The sequence below is a fragment of the Lates calcarifer genome, linkage group LG21 (assembly GCF_001640805.2).
Source record: "Lates calcarifer isolate ASB-BC8 linkage group LG21, TLL_Latcal_v3, whole genome shotgun sequence".
Lineage (NCBI taxonomy): Eukaryota > Metazoa > Chordata > Actinopteri > Centropomidae > Lates > Lates calcarifer.
This window is the reverse complement of record NC_066853.1, coordinates 13842278-13864328: the sequence shown is the minus strand read 5'-3', so window position 1 is coordinate 13864328 and position 22051 is coordinate 13842278. Positions and strand designations below refer to the sequence as shown.

Genomic DNA, 22051 nt, shown 5'->3' with positions numbered 1-22051 from the left:
AATAAAAGGGGCTTTTCCGTGCCATTTTTTTGCCTTTACAAGAAGCTTACATCTGAACAAGCCGGCATTATCACCCAACACTCATGTTGTCCAAGTAATGAAGGGTCCTTGAGTTTGAGGGACACTGAATAACCTGCTCAGATTTGAAAGCCAGGGTGATTAGCCTGCTCTTCGGGACTAATAGCAACAGCAGGTGTCCACAGGCTCCGTGTGCCACATCTATTCATTAGAGACATTAACACTAACTGCTTGCACACATACACACACACAGAGCTCACTGCTTATTGGAACTATTCATTAACAATGTCGCAGCTCCCCTTAAGCGCAATGACCATTGATTAGGCTTATGCATAATGATGGTGGGGGAACTGTGGTGGTGTAATTATTACTACTCTCAGACTTTTGTTCACCTTGGTTTTGATTTTCTTACAGCATACCTGAGCTGTAGGCATTGTGACTCTTTCTGGTTCTGTTTATCAATAGTAGTCCTACATAGAGTATTTCTGTGTGAAGGCATTACACTTTTGAATCAGATTCACATCGTAGCAGGAAAAAAACAAGGCGTCTGAGCTGCACATGCTGCTTTTCTCAGTGCAGGATTCCTTGATGGGGAGTGGTGCATCGGTGGGAACATATTGGTTTAAAAAAAGTGAATTTACAAATTAAATAGCATTAGTTTCTAGCTTTGTGAAAATATGTGTATCACCACAATCTATTGTGATTACCTGTTAATATTGCTAACAATATCACCATAGAGACCATGAGGTCATTATTTCACATTTGTTATTGTATATATATTTACAGAACCACTCTTATTTTATTATTTTATTTTCACTCTTTATCCTCCATCGTTATTCTTAGCACAACCAGTAGCCTCCAGCAACTGACTGAGCTTGCAAAGGTCAGCACATGCAGCTTGGGGTCAGAGTTCAACAAATTTGAACTCTGGGCACAGTATGTATCTGAATAAACTAGCATGACTGTGCCCTGAAAGAAAAGAAAACTCACCACATCCACAATTACGGAGGAAGCACACACAGAAAGTCAGTTTTAGAATATCTGTTACAAGCATTTTTGTTTTGATCTTCTTTCACACTGCTCTGGAAGGTGTTCAGTACAGTATTTAAGTCGTGTCTTGCAGTAGCAGATAATAATGTCATCTGTTGAAGGTAAGCGGTCATTACATTTACTGTTGCAGTAGTTGAAAGATAAAATGTGTCCTTCAACTACCTCCTCTTACTGTATTCAGTACAGTAAGGTAGATTTTTTTCATGGCCTCCACAAAATAGATAGACATTCTGAAAAGCCTAAAAGGTTCAGTCCAACTATCATCTCTAATCACTTGAGGCAGACATATTTCTAAAGGTTCAGTTTGTTGATGCAAGCACAGTAGTGCTGAGTATCTAAACAGCACTGCATTTCAAACCACAATTTAAAGAGAGGGTTCCTGGGTGTAATCAGAACTACAGTATTAAAGGCTTGAATTCCAGTTGCTGGTGGCAGGTTGAACAGGCTTTTCAAATTGTGCATCTGACAGCAAAATAATATTTACCCATTTATTTTTAAACACATCTTCCCTCATCTTGATCTGAAAGATGGGGTGGGGATGGGTGAGGGGTTCGATGTCTGTCTCTATTACAATCAGTCTGTTCCCACAGAGAGAGGCTCACACCAAACAGAATGGGCAAGCATCACAGAGTTGGATTCTTTTTAATATTCCTTCACATGCTGACGATCAACAGTCCCTTCCGTATCATCCCAACAATATAGGCCTCCTGCGATGGCAACTGAGAATAAAATTAGTTGCGGCAAAATTGAATAACGCATCATACCTTCCTTGGAATAAAATTACATCACCTCTGTGCCTGGCCAGTGGAGCAACATTAACAAAACAAAGACCTTTTCTTAATCTATGCAGAAAAAAAAGCAATAATCTCTTCAAGAGACACCTGACAAACAGTATCCACTAATTTGTTTCCTGCTAAGGCGAGAAGCTAAAAGAGAATGCCAAATCATTGTCATCACCATTAAATTAAAAGTTGTTGGCGTTTAAGCCTGAGAAATGCCCACCAATGAAATACCTAGTACAGCTTCTGTGATGACCAGGGAAGTCATGGAAGCAAAAAGCAACAACTCTCAAGAGCAACAACTCTCAAGAGCTTGGCAAGAGTCCGAATATACTCATCAACAAATAGCAAGTCAGTAACCAATCCCAAATAAACAACACATACAAGAAAGCCCCTAATGAAGCCTGGAGTCAACATATAATCACTTCAAAAATTCAAATAACAGCATCATGCTTTAAATGAGCCACTTTTAACCTTGAAATGCCAAAGCTGACAATTATGGATATCCTGTATACATTATATAACCCCCATTTGTCCCAATTAAAAGTCATTCAGTTGAATCTGCTCATCGAGTTTGATCGTCCTCTGGCTGTCAGCTTGACAACCAGTTCAGCGCTGCTGCCCCTGACTGCGTTCCACAGATGAATGCTACTCCATTGTTGGGACAATAATGTGATTTGTTGAAAAGTGATGGATAGGAGGAAATTCCTTGTTAACGCCACTCAGACAGAATGGTGCAATGTAGCTGCAACCTTGTCTGTTTGTAGCGGTGTCTTGCCGGGGGTGCAGAATGTATGCTTACAGCTAGACCAGTGCAACATACAAGTTTTGAAGATACAGTCAGTTATCTAACAATGCAGAGAAAAAGAGAGAGAAGAGCTTGGACTGTACATAAAAATGCAGACGTGAGGAATACTGACAAAAAATAATTTCTTTTTTAAAGACTGGTGAAAATATATAATGACATGAGAAAGCCAAAACATTCTGCATATTAATGTACAGCAGGTCAGGCTCTGTAGGGAGACATTGTGAGATTTCTGATAACATGGATTACTCTGGGGTTTGATCGAAATACCTGACCCTGCCTGGAGAAGAGTGAGGGTACTGAAAAATAACACACACACACACACACACACGCAGTCTGAAGCACACATACACATGCATACACATGAAAGAGGGTGGGAGTGAACAAATCTCAGCAGATTGCCCTTGGTAACTTGATGTTGGTAAATATTCATAAGAACAACCTCTAGACTCATCACAACTAGCAGAAAGACGTGTAAATGTGTGAGACGGAGGGGAAAAGATACGGGAATGAATATTGGATAGTTGGTTGGAGAAAGAGAACAGACGCTAAGACAGAAAGACAGAGGGGCAAAAGATAAGGAAAAACAGACACATTGGTTTTATTATTGGTTTTATGAAGGCTTGGGTCTAAAAGATGCACATACTTTTTGAAGCTAATTGGCAATTATGGTAGTTTAAACAAAACTAAACTGCACTCTGTCTATGTGAAGATTATTAGCTGATTAGAGATGCATGAACAAAACTGTTGGGGAAGATTATGCAACATACCTGGATCACTGACTTTCTGTGCTAACAGGGTTGAATTGAAAGCCCAGATGATAACAACATTCTGAAAGAGATTCCAAGTATATGCAACTCATGTATACAGTTTGTACTGCATCAGAAATTTGACTGGGAATATCAAATGTTTCTTTTGTTGCAGTGGGAAAACCTAAAAAAATCGCCTTTAGCAGCCTCCTGGTGATATGAAATCGAGATTTTTTGTTTGATTAGAAAAACAAATGCCTCATGAAATAGCACTGCCAGTGGTGAATGTGAGTCCTCAACACATACTGTACATATTCATAAGGCTATGTTATTTACCAAATGAGGTGCATGGTATTTAATGATTTAGAAGACTTCTTCATTTCTTATTTTATAATTCAAAGTCAGAATACCTGAATTTCCCTGAAGGCACACATTCTTATTCAGCAGCTGGTTATGGATGCACAATTCACAGAGCAGATCAACCCAGAGGGCAAGCTATGGGGAAATCCTGGTGTGCAGAGCAGATCATGTTCACACTGTGCACCACATACACTGTAATCCTCTGCTGTTTGCCTTTTTTTTTCTTACAGTAGTAATACTGTACATAAAGCTCAGCTCAGCTTTTTGAGAAAGATACCACCTTATCATTCCTGTAAGAAAACAAGATGCTGACCTGCTGAAACTCTGTCTCGCTGTCAAGGGTGGACAGTGTACCCTATTTTAGGTGAGAATGAGTCTCATTTTCCTTCCGTATTGATCTCAAGCAATGTACACGCTGTACACTATACCTGCTACCCAATACAAAGATCTCCTCCTGCTCAGTAATATCACTTACACTGACCAGAGGAAATGTACAACATGGTATACGCCATATGGAATGTTCTAAGCAGTGCTCTGTGTTTAAAATGAGATGTGTCACTTTTTTGCTTTCACTAATTTTAACTAATTTTATTTTGTAAAAATGTCACAAAGTAAATTAATAGGCTTTTTAGACACAAGAAAGTCAAAACAGATCAGCCCTCTGCTTCTGCATCAACCTTAAACTTTGGCCTTCTTAAAACAGTAATAATCATGACATCTATCTCTCCTTTAGCTAAAAATATGTCTTTCTCTAAAAGGTGCTGGCCAGCTTAATAGACTAATTAACTCAAATCCCAGGAGGACTGTAACAGCCAAATGAAATTAAAAAACACTTTGCACAACACTTTGTATTAGAGCCAGTGACTTAATATTTTGTTGATGTGCAATAGTTTGCATGAATATCCCTTTTTTTAATCTCTCTCTTTTTCTCTCAAATACATGTATACCATGCAAATCTCTGTCACGCACGTACTCCCCGACGCAATGATTTTTCACTTTTCACACCCTTTTCCCCTTTCCTTTGGAGACAGTAATCCCCAGCTGCAGCACTAATAGCATTAGCAGAGCATATCCAATCCCCTTAGTACCCCGACAGGGAGCACAGAGCTCAGACCTACACTGAGACAGACACACTGGGGGACTACACTACCCATACTGCCTCAGGAAATTAAAACAAAGACTGAGTAGAGAAAGGTGTGATATATGTTATCAGTATTATCACAGAGACACTGAGACACAGTTACAGAAGACTGTTTTCTGGCAGTTGACTAGTTGGGAGTACTGGGTGAAATGCAACAAAAGAGAACAAAGAAAAGTCGAAACATTGTATTATCCTATTTCAGATATGTATAAGCATGCAACATGAAGCAGAGGATTAACCAGGTTTTTAAACCAGGTTTTGTTACTTTTTAGCCACACTAGTAATGGCAGTGTTGGTCTGTGGGTGGTCGGTGCACCCCTTTGGTCACAATTAAAATATCTCTATTTATCTCTAACTTTCTCATTGAGTGAAAAAACACTGGTTTACAACCAAATACCTGTGTCAGTTAGCTAATGTTAGAATTCTAAAATGCTAAACTACGGTGGTAAACATGATAAACATAAAAGCCTCTAAACATCAGCAGGCTAAAATTGTCATTGTGAGCATGTTGCCATGCTGGTGTGCACATTTAGCTCAAAGTACCACTATGCACAACTACAGTCTCACAGATCAGCTAGAATGGCTTTTAGACTCTTGGTCTTGATTACCCAATAGATAACGTACAATTTAAAAAACAGATAATTAGCCTGTTTTTACTAATTAAAGTGCAGAATCGTTGCATTGATTTCTTATTGATTGGTCATGCCTAAGCCAATTACAACCACATAATGGCTCATTTAGTATGAATCTATCTCGTATTATAATAGAAATGTACTATACAGCTAAAGGAACAAATTTTCTGCTCCTTATATTTTGTTTTGGTGTTTTTGTACATATGTATGGAAGTCAGTGCAAATTATGAAAAATGAATCACATTCAAGAACATGCAAAGCATGTTTGTGTGTTTTAGATGAGTAAACAACATGAAACAATATTAACATAATTTTGCAGATTGGAATACACAACAGTGTTCAGATGTGTTTGGAGTTTGCTGCATTGTTCCTGAATTATTAATTTATACACAGAGCAGACAGGCATTTGTTGTTTTCTTATGCAGAAGCAATTTATGTACATGTGTTTGTGGGAGTATGAGCTTTTACTCACAAATGTCTGTGCTTATGTGTGGCTGACATGTTGTTTCTGCTAAGCTACAGAGAAAAAACTGTTTATAGATAGATAGATAGATAGATAGATAGATAGATGAGCAGAACATAAGGGTATATGTGCAGTCGCCTCTGAACGGTCCATTAGCCCTTGTTTCCAAACACAGCCTTCTAAGGCAGAGCAACACCAAGCCAACCAGAAGAGGACTTGTCTTCCTTCCTCCCAGCCCCTGTTAGCCAGCCTGCCAACCACTTTGCTTCTTGACTCCAGCTCCATCTCTCAGCCGTTACCCATTGCTCACAGTGACTCACTGACTTGAAAACAGGCTGCAGTCTGCCACAGCATCAGCTTATAAGTAGTCATTCTACTATGCAGAGTCAATATTGGGCTTTTTTCTCTTTTTTTCCCCTTTTCTGTGAGTGTGTGAGCAGGAGACAGAGAACATTATGTAGACACATGGAGAGAAAGGAGGAAGCTACAAATGAATCAAGGGGAAAGGAAGGCAAAAAAAAAACAGGCAGTTGTGTGTCAGGCCTAAGAATGAGCTGTAACCTAATGAGTGTAGATGAAAGCTGACTGTCTGAGCTAACTCAATTCTTTGCTCTACTAGTCACAGTTCTTAGCTTAATGATGTTTGCTCCAGACTACCGATGCCACAGCCAATGCTGGATTGCCTTTTTTTGGTCATATGTTTTTCTGTGTTCGACGACCCTCTTTGCAGCTTGCATGTGTAGAATGTTGAACTTGGCTCAGGCCGCACACGGGATGACATCACCTACACTGTGCGGCAGACATCCGTTTAAGACGTGTTTACAGTGCTTAAACCACCAGCATGCCTCTATCCTCACTCGTATAAACACAGAATGCGGCTGACCATGTGCACACTTGTATGTGTGTGCAGTGTTTACACAGAACAGATAAAAAAATAAAACCAGAGCAGGAGCTAAAGCTGCAATCTCTGGGGCTTGTGGTGAAATACAGAACAGGAATGAAGCAACACAAGGGTGAAGAAGTTCCAGGGAGGTCTTTATAAATGGTATCAGAGATTTTCAGGGGCAAGGTGTAGTGTGTACACAAAGGTGAGGAGGAGGCATGATTCTTGCTCAGGAATGCTGTAAAGCTGTTTGTAGAGTCAGCAGGCCAATGAAAAAGCTTAGGTGTTGGAGCCCTGCCAAAGCAGTGATGGGAAAAATGGAGAAAAGAAAAGAAAACGGGGGAATACGAATAAAAGAATGGTATCCATGAAGATAAATCTCAGGTGGTTTGTCCAGTGAAGAAAGTGTTAGATTCTCCATAAGAATGCAGCTTTTTGTTCATGAAAACTGGGAAGCTCTCATTAGAACTGGATCAAAGCCCATCTTGCCCTAATGCACCATTTCCACCAGTTCTCATCTCCTCTGCACAATACATTCATCCTCTTTTGTTTCACACTGCCTATCAGTAGCACATCTGTTTCACACATCACTGTGGTTCCTGAGCAGATTTCTATCTGAGCCAGGTGTATGTATTTTATTTGTGTCCCCCTGTAGAAGCAAAGTAAAAGGCATGTGCCTTATCTAAATTCTCAGCCCCCCAGTCAGATGGTGTGAAATAATTATAGCCAATAACACTCTGCCTAACTTCAAGTATACACAACATTACACACACTAATATCACAAAAGGATCCAATAAGAATTGTCAACCTTTTTGTTATAGGCAAAGAAGGATCAATTCACAGCAACTCAGTTGATATTTAAAGGTTTAAGGTTTAAGATAGAAAACATGCCTCAGGGAATGTGAGCTGTTCTCTACCCAGGCATGTATGGAATAGAGGTCACAGAGGTTAATTCAGGAGTCAGAAAGGAGGGGTAATATAATCATGATGGTGGCATCAGGGTGTTGATAGAAAAAACCTAATTTGACAGCAGATGTGAAAGAAAGAGATGCATGCAATGGGGTAAGAATCACTGCATTGTAACAGAGGTAACACAGACAATCTATATTAAAACTAAAGTCTACAGCCAAAATGCTAATGTTGGCCATGTTAACATGCTGCTGTTAAGCAGGTAATGTTCACCATCTTATTTTAGCATGTTAGGAGCATGCTAACATTTGCAAATTAGCGCTAAACACAAATGCTGAGGTCGACAGGATGTCATTAGTTTCGCTAATTAATTACTTGGTTATAAAAGTGTTGGACAAGTTCATATTTTGACCTGATGATGGCAAAAGATGAAAAGTCAGACAATAACCAAAGCAGACGTTCCATGGCAATCCATCTAATAGTTGAGATATTACTGGCCCTGTGAGAGACTGGCGACCTGTATCCCACCTCCTGCCCTGCGTCAGCTGGGATTGGCTCAGACCCCTCGTGACCTGGCGCTCTCAAGGGATAAGTGGTATAGCTAATGGATAGATAATGGGTAGCTAAGTGGTAGACTTACTGACATTGCCATTCCTAAAGCCATACTGCTAAAATTCAGCAGAAAATGTGGAAATCTGAGAATTTAAAGACATGAGACTTAAAGTTGGTGAGATTTCTATGAAAAGACATGGCAGTGCTTTGAATTTCAAAGCAAATGGGAGTAGAGAGTAGAGAATCTATGCAGGTTCATTTTAGATTTATCTCTTTTCTGAGCAAAAATCCAATTTAGTTCCACCCCTCCTTGACCACATAGTCATCCAGCCTCCCCTCTGCAGCTCAACATAACTCAAGGACAGTGAGTCAGCCAGCCAATATGAGCCTAATCTAATCCATGGTGCTGAAATCGGAGCCGCCATGAGACAACCAGAGAACTGTGATGTCACAGGGCAAGACCTCCGCCCTGTCTACCTGCTGAGAGAGGCAATGAGAGAGGGAGCAAGGAGTGGAAACGGATGGGAGATGCAAGAGACTGCTTCCCTCATTTGAACACTGACATTCCCCCCCACCCCACCCCCCACCCCCCCGTCTGTGTGCAGCAGAGCACGAAGTTGAGACATTAGTATCATGCCACTCATAATCGCCACATGGGAAGGAGTGAAGGAAGAAGAGAGGGCAGAGCGATTGACCAGTGAGGAGAGATGGAGAAAATAAAAAGGAACAGAATCTTGGTGGAGGATGTAAATGCTGGGTCAGGTGCTTGGAGGAATGTAAAGACCACCACATGCACTTAACCCAGACAAACACACACACAAGCATGCCTACTTTGTACTGCATACTCCCCATATGGGAAAACAAACAGGAAAGCACAAACATTTAAAATCATAGTGGTTCAGTTTCTCTACACAAGACGTGTGTGCTTCCAAACATGGTTCCTTCTTATTTCCTCTCTTTATTTTCTTAAAACCAAGCAGACTGAGACACATTCCTGTGGCCGTGTTATTTAGGAGAACTGTTGACCACTTAGACAATGGCTGGCAGAGTGAGCCCTGTCATTTGGTGCCAATACATACAAGCCAGGAAGTCAAAGACCCCACAGAGAAAATTTATCATTCTCCACCTCTGCCGCTGAGACCTGATACAGAGAGATATTTAGAATCTGAGCAATCGGGGGGGGGGGGGGGGGTTGTCTTAGTTCATAATCTTACTTTTTATCTTGCCAAATTCACAGCGAAATACATCCAGATCATGTCACTGCTCAGTGCATTGTTTTCCTATTGCAAACTCTCTTCTTTAGCGTGGAGACAGATTTCAGTGATGTCCTCTGTGGTGCTATGAGATTTCCCAGTCCCCTGACACTGTGTGACACCAATTAAGAGGCTGTGGATATGACAAGCTATTGGTCCAAACGCTGTAAAAACTCTCTAGCTGCGTTTCTTTGTGTCTGATATTATAGTGAGAAGTGAGGGAGCAAAACTGAGACAAGTCAAGAGAATTACAATGATGAGGATGGGGGAGATAGGAAGAACTCTGACAGGATGGGAAAGAGGAGGGGGGAAAAAAGAAAGAGGGGGGATTGAAATGAAGCTTAAAGAGAGCAAAGGATGGCTGATGTCAGTGTTGCAAAGTGAAGTTTTCTGTTGTCAGCCCACACTTGACTGTCAGCTGACAGAGCTGCTGACTAAGACCGCACAGAAAAGGAGTGACAAGAGCGCTGATGTGCTGTTAGAGTACCTGGAAATCTGTGATGTACAAGATCTTTTCCCCCTTGCTGATTAGAAATGTACAGTGCTTTACAATTACCACAGAGGTTCAAAAGACATTCACTGCCTCTACAAACAGCTAAACCATTACAATGTGTTTTACATAATATAACCTGTTTCACAGCTCCCAGGTTCCTCAACACTAGCGGTATGATGTCATCAAGTCAAGACACAGAACAGGAGAGCCATTATTTTCTGTGCAGTGCGGTAATGTTAACATCTGTAAAAACCTGGTGATGCCAGTAATGAAACAAGACAAGACTATGAAAAGACCCTGAAGTGTACGTAATCTGTGACTGTGTGTGTGTGTGTGTGTGTGTGTGCATACACCTGGAAAACAATTTCTCCACAGAAAACCTAAAAATGCCACCTGCCGAAATGAATGATAGCGATTCACGTGAACTCGCTGACGCAACAGGCAAATCACACACAGATGTTGCTGTTCAGTGCGCACCCGTGTGTCACAGCAGCTGCCAGTTTAATGCAGGAAACAAGTTTCATAGCTTGTGAAAAATCCACAAAGGCTCACTCAAGCTACCGTTTAGGAAAATTAAAAGTAGGCAGCTGCTTAATGCGTTTCTGACAGTTTACTATATGAAAAAGTATGCATACACTAAGCATGCATTAGCTTAAAATCTGATTTAGGTAAAAAAAAAATAATAATAATAATAACAGCAAGGCAGCATTAAAGCAGTGATTTTTTAGGAGCTTTTCACACAAAATGTAAACTGTCTGGATATAGCCACAGCGTGACATTAGCTGTGCTTGACTGACCCTGAGAGCTGGTAATCAGAGATTGAAGTGAAAACATGGGAAGGTTAGATATTAGCCCCTCCTGGGGCCAGGAAGCCCTAGCTCTGCAACGTGTCCAGTGACTAGCGTAGCGATTAGCTGACGGTTAGCTGACCTGACGCAGGTTTTGAATTTATACGTCCCAGTAGACAGCAGAGGCAATCATATCAGTAACGCTGAGAAAGCCTGACACAGCATACACCACCAGCGTGTGTAAAACAAGCCTCTAGAGCTGCCGTGACTGAAAATGAAATAGATCCAGAGCAGGGAAAAGAATACAGACAAATATGCAGGAGGCACAGGGTTTAAACTGAGGGTGGCTGCAGGTCCCAGACCTCCTGTAAGACTTTACATTGTAGCACATGGGGCGTCCGGGCTATTTAATTACATTTTCTGTCAGAATGAACACCTTGACATGGCTCGGTTTCATCACCTTGTCAGATGACTTGTCACCTTGTCAGTTTTCATCAGGGCTCCAAAGCAGATGTTTTTTTCTTCAGAAAAGTTCTAAAGATGCCAAAGTCCACAGACCTGTAGTTTTGACGTGCTGTGTACACATGATCGACTGCAGGCAAACACAGGAGGGGAAAAAAAATTATGATGTAGCAATGATGTAGATGAAGTAGAGAATTTCTACGGGAATAGATTCTTGTTATTTTGTTTTATAGCGATGGTAAAAATAATCTGAGATGCAGTAATTTATGAAATGTCTGAACAACAGTTTGTGGTTTATAGAGACACTGGAAGTTTGAATTAAGAAACATCCTAAAAATGTTACTTTATGCCAAAGTCCGACAATCTATTCCTTCATTAGGGTTGAGTTTTATTTTTTCTCTCTGCAGCAGTCAGGAGGAAGAGGAAGGGGGGGGGGCTTAATTTGACAGTGTCTCTGACACAGATAAAACAGCATGAGACTAACTGGTTCTCTCACTGAAGTGAAACTGTAAATTGGCCAAAAAAGCAATAGCTAGCTGTATATTTTCACAACTAATGATCATATTTCACTGAGAAAAAAAATGACCACACACATATGAAACATGGAAACAAGTCAAGGACATTTTTAAACTAGCTTGCATAACCAGTCCTGCCTGTGACCCCAGCAAAGAGGTCGAAAGCAGGTGAAGACCTCAGTCTCAGCCTTGTCTGAGCATGCCAGTTTGATTGCTTCTTAGACAAGCACTGGCTGAATTATTGAAACATCCTCTGACTCAAGCCTATGAGAAGATTTGGAATTTGATGTATGGCAGAAAAAAAGGAGACAGGACTGACAAGGAGTGAGGGAGAAGGTTGAAATGATGATAAAGGAAGATAGGAGACAATGGGGGAGAGAAAATTCTACTATTCTCTAGACAAAACTAAGGACTCAGAAGAACATTGGAGAGAGGTCATGTAGAGGGCACAGAGAATGCAGGCTTTAAGCTGCACTTAGAAATTTGGGGTTTAACTCAACAAACGTGGTAAAAAGATGCAATGTCTCCATTAAATCTCTGACTATCTCAGCCTTTGTCTCATGTGATACATGCTAAAACACTCATGAGTCCATGTTCTACATCACGTTTTGATCCCATTAAGTCACCGTCAAATGTGAAGCATGTTGATAATTAGTGCAGAGTTGTAGTGATAAAGCTCTAAGTGTGTCACCTTCCAGAACTGGGACAGTGTAAGCTACAGGGGCTAATGGGAACACTCACTCATAATGGGCCAGCATGAAACACACACATACATTCACATCTCACTCATGTGTTAACATGACAATCTACTAAAAACGATACCCATACACTGTTGTCAGGCCAGATAATGTATTCTTATTTTATCAGCATCATTTCTCTCTTTCTCTGTGACTGCATGTCTTTCTATGTTTGTGTGGATAAATTTCAGTGCGAAGCCACTATAGTGAGGATATTTGTACTTTGTAAGAACATTCAGGCCAGTCCTCACAACTTCAAAAGGCTGTTTGAGGATTAAGACTTTCGGGATTAAGATTAGAATAAAGTTTAGGTTGGGATTATTATTATTATTTAGGGATGCATTATGTCAATAAGTCCCCTCACTACTATAGTAAGACCACATTTGTGTGTGTGTGTGTGTGTGTGTGGTGTGTGTGTGTGTGTGTGTGTGTGTATGCATCTGGGTATATTTGGAACAAATTGCTCATTAGGAGAGTTGGGAATGAGCACAAGTGAAACTAGCAGATTCAGTCCATCACCTTTGCATTTCCTCATTTCACAGACAGACATCAGCACACACACATACAAGCACAAGTTATGAGGGCACTGTGACATATTCATTGGCAAAGATCCACCTTCTGCTAACTAGTCCATCACAAGCTCTGTTCTCTATTTCTTTTCTGCTTCACAGCTCCTCATTCTGTCTCCTTTTTACAGCTTTATTTTCAGTAGTTAGGGCTGATAGTATAGATTGATTCATAAGTGTCATACATTAGTTAAGCTCCTTTTAACCAATTTTCTTCCTTTTCTTTTAGTACATAATTTGATCAGTGTAATTTTCCATACGGCAGGACACTTGTGGAGTTTTACCACTATCAAAGTGCTAGACTAATACTACCCTCTGCTGGATTACATTTGTATCACATACTGTCTGTTAGTGTTGGTACATGAAATGTGCTGCTGGAATAAATTAATAAATTCTCATTTATATACAGTTCTATTCAAATTTAACAGAGTTTCCTTTTCTGGTATGTCTCTCTCATTGCTTTGTTTATCCTCTTGTCTCCTGTAGCACACACATACACCACAATGACATAACAACACTTTTATGGGCTCCTTTCATTGCATCTCTCACAATTCCATGAACACATACAGGTGGGCAGGAGACAGCTGTGTTTTATGATACTATGGCAGCATTCTGCTTTCAGCTGTATACATCCAGAGCAGTGGTAACAACAAATGGGGGCAAGGTAAATATGACAGGTCATAAGATCAGAGTATAATATTTTTACTGTTCTCTCAGTTTTGTCTTGTAAGTTATTGGATAATTTCACTTCTTCATGGTTTGACAGGTATTTAAATTAAACACAGAAAAAAATCTCTTTACCTGTAAACACTGTTACATTTTAAGGGGTCATGCTGGATTTTCGTAGTTTGTAGTTCTAGAGAATGGCTCAAACCCACACATGTACACACACAATTAGCCACCTGCTGAAGTCATGCCCTATCTACCTATGATAAATTTATGTGTATCATTTGATCTCAAATCCTATAAACAGATAATTAATTTGACATACAAGGCCAAACACATGGTTCACAGACCAGTTGCTTTGAATACCTAAAAAATTGAGGTCTGGGAAAAAGATGTCTCCACTTCATAAGCTCAGAACAAGCACATAAAAACACCACTTTGAATCGTAGAGTGGTCGGGTGTTTAATGACAACAGCCTTGCTCCAAGTGAAGACTGTGATATTGCATTTGCTGTGGTCTGCCACCAGAGGACACTCTCATTATGTAAAAAGGGAAATAACACTTGAAAAGGACTATATTAAAATTATTAAGAGCTTATTGGATATAGTTTTAGATCACTTATTATGATTATCTCATTCAATTGTACCTTCTCTCTCCCAGACAGGAAATTTTTACTGAACTCTGACAAGAACAGGCAAACTTTATGCACTTACTATGTTACACATCATAAAATAATGAAAATAAAGAAAAACTGCTTTGAGAGTGCTAAGTAAAATATATGTTAAACATGAAAGTAAATATTTAAAAAGCAAGTCAAATGTTTATCAGTTTTTCAAGTTCTATGCCCAAAAGTAATACTTTACATCTACATCCTTAAATGACCTTTTTTAAGCATCTCTTAGATGAAGCTGTAGTGCCTGTGTGAACAACACAAATTCTGCTGTATGAACTGATAGACAACCTTGCCAAGAGAGTACTGCCTGATGGTCTGAGATTTTTTATTTTTTATTTTTATTTTTTTGTGGTTGACATTGGATGAATATTTCTTTTGTGTAATCTGGAGCCATGCCATTTAATTTTATTCCACAGATGATCACATATCCTTTCTAATTTATATAAACCAAAGCATACTATAACAAAAGCTGACCCAAGACAGTATAAAAATAGACTTATGTCATTGCCCCACTCTTGGCCTCCCCTAGAACAAATCCTAACACTACTAAAGCACAGGAACGCTGAGGGATTACTTTTGATCCCATAGTAATATAACCAAACAAACCACTGTCAGTCTAGGCTGGGTTTCTTAAGGACATGCCCATTCTATTATACCTAGCTTACTTTCTCTGCAGGGCAAGGTGAAAAAATACCCTGACTTTGTCTCACATGTCTCTCAGCAGCAGGTCATGTGCTTTCTAAAGACTGACCAACATTGTAAGCTTTGTTGCCAAAATATACTGCAGGCTCCCCATCAGAATAAACATCATCAAGATCAGCGTGTGTTGTGCAACCACAGGAAAGGCTCTTGACACAACAGATTGATAATTCAAAAGTCAACACTGCAGCATTGTTTTGTTATCCCCATATGTTCCAAAGCAACGTGAATGAATCAGGGTTATGGCTCACATGATTTCTACAATATGAAAGCTTATCAAATAACACACAGGAAAATTTTAGTGCACTTTTTGTTAGTGACATATAAATGATCTACAGAGTTTACATCTGACTGATATAAACTACAATGTCTATTTTAAAACAGTTAAAATTAAAGATGCCTTCTGTAAATCCATGAACTTTCAAGAAGATGATTAGGTTTTGGCTAAACCTAAATATATTCCCACAGTGTTGAGAGTTGGGTAACAATTGCATGCAATTAGTTATGAGAGCCACATCCTCATTTGTAACTGACAGATTCATCTAAGTCAGTAAAGGTTCGTAAAACCATAAAATTATATATACCTATAGACTTAACTCATCCTTTCATAAACAGAAAAATAGTAATAGAATCACTAACAAAGGAAAAGTTGTGCATGTAATCTCTACTTCATGATTAATCTCTCCTCATCACCCAAAGTTGCTTCCATTTAACATCTCTTTGAATGACTAGGCAATGATAGAGCAAGGCATTTCCCAATTAGGGTCAGAATTTCCACTCACTTACTCATAATGTACATATAAAACGAAAGTAAATTCTCATAAAGGTAACTAAACAGGAGGTTGTCAACTTAATTCAAAGCTCTTAAAAAACACAATTTAACATAACTTGAATCCACTAACCCATGCCTTTGAGCTGACCTCATTAAAATGGAATATAACTTCAGTTTAAAAAGGTGTATCACTGAATAGGGAATGTTCCACATGTGATCTAAATATTTTTAGGCCACGTCCAAAGTTCTCCAGACAAACCAAAATACCGGAACATCTAGTTAGAGTTTGAAAAGCAAACATGTCACATAATTCTATTTCAGACATTTCTGTGTCTGGATTTAGACCCAGGCCTCAATTTTTTGCAACATTTGAATATTGCACAGTACATTTGAATGATATCACAGAACCTTGTTCTAAATGCTAATGAATGTGCTGTTCAGTTTGTTGACATAAGTAAAACAGCTAATACTGTGGATCACACAGTAGTTGACACACTGCAGTCACATGGACTGGATGATTCTGCTGTAACCTGTTTAGGAACTTTCCTGAATAGATCTCAATCTAATTTCCTCATGACTGGTAAAATATTCCTCTAAAGACTGATTCTAAAGATTGGTATCCTGTTAAATGTTAATAATAATTTTATGCAGATGACAGAATGCTGCATTCTTGGAATATATTGACGAAATGCAAGTCAGACATAATTTTTCAGGCCCAAAGTAGCTCTCACTGGCCTAATATGAATTTAGTTAAACACTTCCCTTAATTTATTTTGGGTAGTGCTGTTACATTTTCATTTATATACTAGATTATGACCACAGTGTTGAAGTTTTTGAGCCCTACACAAATGGCACAATGTAAATTTACTGTCCATATTAGCACTATACTTTCCTAAAGATCTGACAATGCCTACAAAAATGGTTGGTAACTGCACAAAATAATGATGCACCATAGGCATCTAATCTGAATGGATGAATGAAAGGCAGGGTGTTTTTATGAGGAAGCTACGGCGTTGAATGGTTTGTGACATTAGTGCAGAAAGACAAAAGCTATTGAGCTATTGCACAAACCTCCCTGGCCTGACTCAACAGGCGTGGCAGCAAGGCTACACAGCACTGAATCCCAACAGTACTGTGATGGTTTCTTATGTGGCTGAACACTCTACCCGGAGCTGCCTTTAATCCAAATACCACATTCTTGTAGCAGTGGAGGAAGTATTCATAAAAGTAGCAATACCACACTAACGAGTAATGGCGTAGGAGTACTGCATTGAAAAGTTACTACTGCTGATGCATAAATGTATAAATAGCATCTTACGGTTGGGATTTAAATTTGGAACACTTTATTTTGCACGTAGCTTTCTGTAATTTCCTGAGAAGGAGGTGGTAGTAAGTGTGAATTCATCTGTAGGTTCCTGGAAACTGATAATTAGAAAAAAAAAAGATAAGTATCATACTTACTGTAATGATTATGAGGAAAGTGGAAACATAGTGCAATTGGTACACACAAATGTCAAATAAAAGTAATGCAGCAATAAGTAGATTTCAGACATGATAGAACACAATTTGATGTCTGTTCCACTCACCTCTTACTCATAGAAGAGGGTTTGATAAAGGGGAAATGAAAGCTATTCAAAATGGTGAAAATTCATGTTAATTAAGTCAGTAGAGTTAATGTTGTGGTTATTTTAAACTAATCAAACATTTAAGATATTAAATGTGAAAAAACACAGGAAATTAATGTGTCTGAGTGGACTAAAACAAAAAGAGGAACTTTGAGGTGCTAATGGGAGGTACCAAGATGAAAAGGGCTAGCGCATGAGAAATTATGTGACACGTTTGTGGCTCATTATAGTGAGTGTATATATAGGGTTTTCATTTTTGCCTGTGACTAGCTCTATTCTTCAGCTCCTCAGAAACTGTAAGTACAACTTCAGAATAAAGTTAGAAAAGGGATTGATAATTCTCTTATTATTCAATTTCACATTTTAACCTACAGCCTGTAATGAGACTTGTGTAAAAATAGCACACCACTTTGAAGAACATTTCATGTGTCATGTCTATGCATGTTATGCTGTTCAAGTGTTGTTTAATGGTAATAGCAAGGTGTTCTAACTGCTTATGACTGGGCACAGAAAACTGTAGCTAGGCATGCCTAACTAATCTATTACTAGTCTTTATAGTAATGTAAAACAATCTGCATCAAACTATCTGTAGTATAGTCTTTCTGTCTGTTTAAAGTTTGACTGGACTCCTGGACTGGAGTTTCGCATAACCAGACAAAACATGGGTTTAGAGTTAAGTAACCTATTATAGTACTGTAAGTCTGATAGAATGTTTCGTTCGGTTTATTTTACAGCTCTATTTTGTATATGCAAATGACATTCACATTTCCTTTGGAGTTCCATATCTTCCAACCATAAGTTATTGTGGCTGCTTTTTCCAGCCATGCTGTATTAGAAGCACCAGTACCCTCAGCACTCAGTGTTTACTGTTTCCAGAGCACAGATAGTGGCTGCACCTGTTCATGGTCTCACTCTTTATTCACGCTACCTGCAACAACTAGAACAACACCATCATGGTAAGTCTTGTCCTTACACAATATTAATGTTGTGCTGAATGTGGTTAGCCCTCAACATAAAGTTAGTTTCGACTGAGACTGTTTAAATTATCCTTAAAGCTCACAGCTCCAAGTCAAGACATTGTTTCTTTCATTACTCACCTATTTGTTTCTTCTCCCCTACTTTCTCACTTCTTCCCTCCCTTTCCCCTCATTTTCTGTTCTGTTCATTTTCTTCTGTTATCTTCTCTCCTCCTTTCTCCTCTCTAGGCGCACAACTGTACGGATATACATGACGTGCTGGAAAAGTACTACCTGTCACCAATGTATGCCATTGAGTTCTGCATTGGTTTCCCTAGCAACCTTTTGGTTGTACTTGGTTACATATTTTGTTTGCCAAATTGGCAGAGCTGCAATATCTACGTCTTCAGCCTGGCAGTCTCTGATCTTATTTTTCTCTGCACACTGCCAGGCCTCTCCTACCTCTATGCAAATAACCAATCAACAAGCAGTCCCTCTGCTTGTGTTATCAACCGCTATATCCTGCATGTCAATCTTTACTCTTCCATCCTCTTCATGGTTTGGCTCTGCATGGACCGCTTCCTGCTCATAAAACATCCAACGCGGAACCACTACCTGCAGAGGCCGCAAACAGCTGTGATTGTAACGGCGCTGAGCTGGCTGGCTGTTAATGTGGAAATTGCGCCGATGATAGCACTTATGGTTCAGGACCTTCACAATGCAAACTATAGTCACTGCACGGATTTTGCTAACCTAAAAGGAGATGTCCACACATTAGGCTACAGCCTAGGGCTAACCTTGACTGGATACATACTTCCTCTCTTTGCACTCTGTGGTTTCTCCTACCAAATTGCACATCTGCTCCGTGTCCAAGAAAGGGCTCTACAGCGCAGGTCAACATCATACAAGCGACCTCTCAAGGTTGTTGCATCAGCTGCAGCCATGTTTCTGATTCTCTACACTCCCTACCATGTACTGAGAAATATAACAATAGCATCTTGGCAGGTCTGGAGAGGAATGACACAATGCCCAAAGAAGTACATAGAGGCCCTGTACATCTTGACACGACCATTGGCCTTCTTGCACAGTGTCATCAACCCTGTCTTCTATTTCCTCATGGGTGACAAGTTCAGAGAGCTCCTGTTCACTAAGCTCAGAAAGCTGGTCAGAATGAAGGAGCAGCAAAGACAACCAGCCTGACAAAATTCAACACATGAAAAGAGACACACACCTGTCTTTACATACTGTATTTTGTAAAAAGCTTTGTTGATATGCTTCCCTTTACTTTGCTGTTATTAATTGTTATTAATGTATTCATTGATATAATTGTCCATTGAAATATTGTCAGACTGCTTGGTATTAACATTGCATAACATCTTTGGTCTTAGCAGAATATATTCGCCCATATTTGATATGTATATTTTGTTACAGTTATTATTATTATTGTCATTATTATTATTATTATTATTTATTATTTGATTTTAAAATATATATATATATATGTCAAGATATCCATGAAGTGAAAGTAAGGCATTCATTTCATTTAATGGCTGGCCCTCTGTGTGTGTGTATATATATATACATATAGATATATAGATATATATAGCATGTGCATGTGAGTGTGTATGTATCTGCACATAGGTTGCTCTTTGTATATGTTGTTGAAAAAGCATTATTACTCATATTTGTAATTGAATGAAACTGGAGGTGCATGTTTTATCATTGTTATTACTATATGCGTGTGTATTGTGCTGTATTACTGTATTACTTTTTAACATAACAAATTCTAACTCTCCTCAACTAATATTAATTGGCTGGTGTTCATATTACTACAGGAAAGTTAGGGTTAGGTCAACTAGGTCAAGGTTTTCTGTGATCACATGATGATCCACTGCATGTAGTTGGCAGACTGAACTCCAGTTACTTTCTGCACTGATTCTGGTATTAATAAACTGCTAATAATCCCAAACCCCACTGACCAGTACTTTGGCTTTGGGGAACTTTTTCCCAGAAGTTTTTCTTGTGTAACATGAAACTTGTACGGCTGATATTGAGTGAGTTTTTCTTAGAACTGTTGCCTTTGTTTTTCCTGGATCTCACTGATCCCAGCTTGCTGTGTTATGTAGCACCTTACATTGTGACCTTTTCAACTGAGTCATCAGCAGGACTTTTATTTTCATTTCAAGAAAATTTCCATTGGCTTCCAAAGATGATTTATCTACAATCTCATGAGTAGGGTCAGGGCTTTAAAAACATGGGTGACATACACTTTAAAGAGAGAATAGAAGGGTTTGGATTTGGCATATGTGTTTACATTCCTGTCACCACAGTATAGAGTGTGTATCATTTGTTTTATTTGTGTGAATGTGTGTATTTGCAAAATGTATATGTTATAGTGCCAACCTAGAGCTGCTTCTTTGAGTTCCTGCAGACAAAAACACAAACTCAACCACGATTATAGCAGTGCATAATTTCCTCTTACTTCCTCTAACTCTTGCCTTTTACACTGTTTCAGTCACTTAAGTAAAAATCTCAGTAATAGTCCTTTTTCCTTAGTTACATTAATCACTCAGGGCTTCCAAATACAAAATCATTCTATCTCTACCTTGAAAATAACTTCATCTGCTGTGAAAATGTTGTTGTAGTATGGAAAGTAGTGATTTAGTCTCATCCACTAAGCTTATTTTTAGTGTTGTTTGGTCTGGTTTATTGAACCTTTATGATATTTTCTAATAATATTCTAATATGTACTGTATCTCTAATGGTAAACTCATCTGGAAGTCTATGCTCTCATGAAAACTTCATTCATATTAGACTGCCAGTGACCTTTGATGCCTACTACAGTCCTGTATCCTCATTAAACACACTTGACTTCATAGGGCTTTAAGACAACAGACAGAATCGGGTGCATTCTTTTACTTGTAACTAATCCATGCTTGATCCATCATTTCATTTACATTGGCATCTATCCTGGAATGAGCAAAGAAAAGAAACAAAGATGAAATAGCTATGTTCTGTGTGTTCTTCAAGTTTCATAATAAAAGCCAGAGGAGTAATATTGAGACAGAGGCGATGAGAAAAAGCAGCAGAAAAGAACATGTGAGGACAAATACGAAACCTAAAGCTCTGTAATGTGATATCCCAATGTAATTACACTTTTTGAAGATAATTCAATATTGCAATTCAGACAACTGAGGCTATTGAGGCATTTTGACATTTTAGGGCACATGTTAAACTTATGATTTCTTAAAGCACGTATTCTATGTAGTAATAATTTTGTGGTGATAAAATGTATGTGTAGAATGAATTATCAAACTTAATCTGACACTCAAAATTAATAAAGAAAATACCTAGACACTTTGGCTTCAGTTTTTTTTTGACTTGAATTAGATTTTTCCATGCCTTATGAACAGTTTTCACCAAACCTGACAGAAAATCATGTTTACACAATGCACATATTTGCATTACCAGAGTGTGCATGCTTACTCATGCTTACTCACGCTTA

At 38.9% G+C, this 22051-nt stretch overlaps 1 protein-coding gene across 1 annotated transcript; it reads left to right on the top strand.

Annotated features, from left to right (window-relative positions):
* The first annotated feature begins 17768 nt into the window (after nt 1-17768).
* LOC108900965 (succinate receptor 1) lies at nt 17769-21903 on the top strand. Its single transcript, XM_018702257.2, has 3 exons — nt 17769-17886; nt 18412-18546; nt 18796-21903. The coding sequence occupies exons 2-3, from the start codon at nt 18544-18546 to the stop codon at nt 19744-19746; spliced, it is 954 nt and encodes a 317-aa protein (XP_018557773.1). The 5' UTR covers nt 17769-17886; nt 18412-18543; the 3' UTR covers nt 19747-21903.
* Nucleotides 21904-22051: the final 148 nt, after the last annotated feature.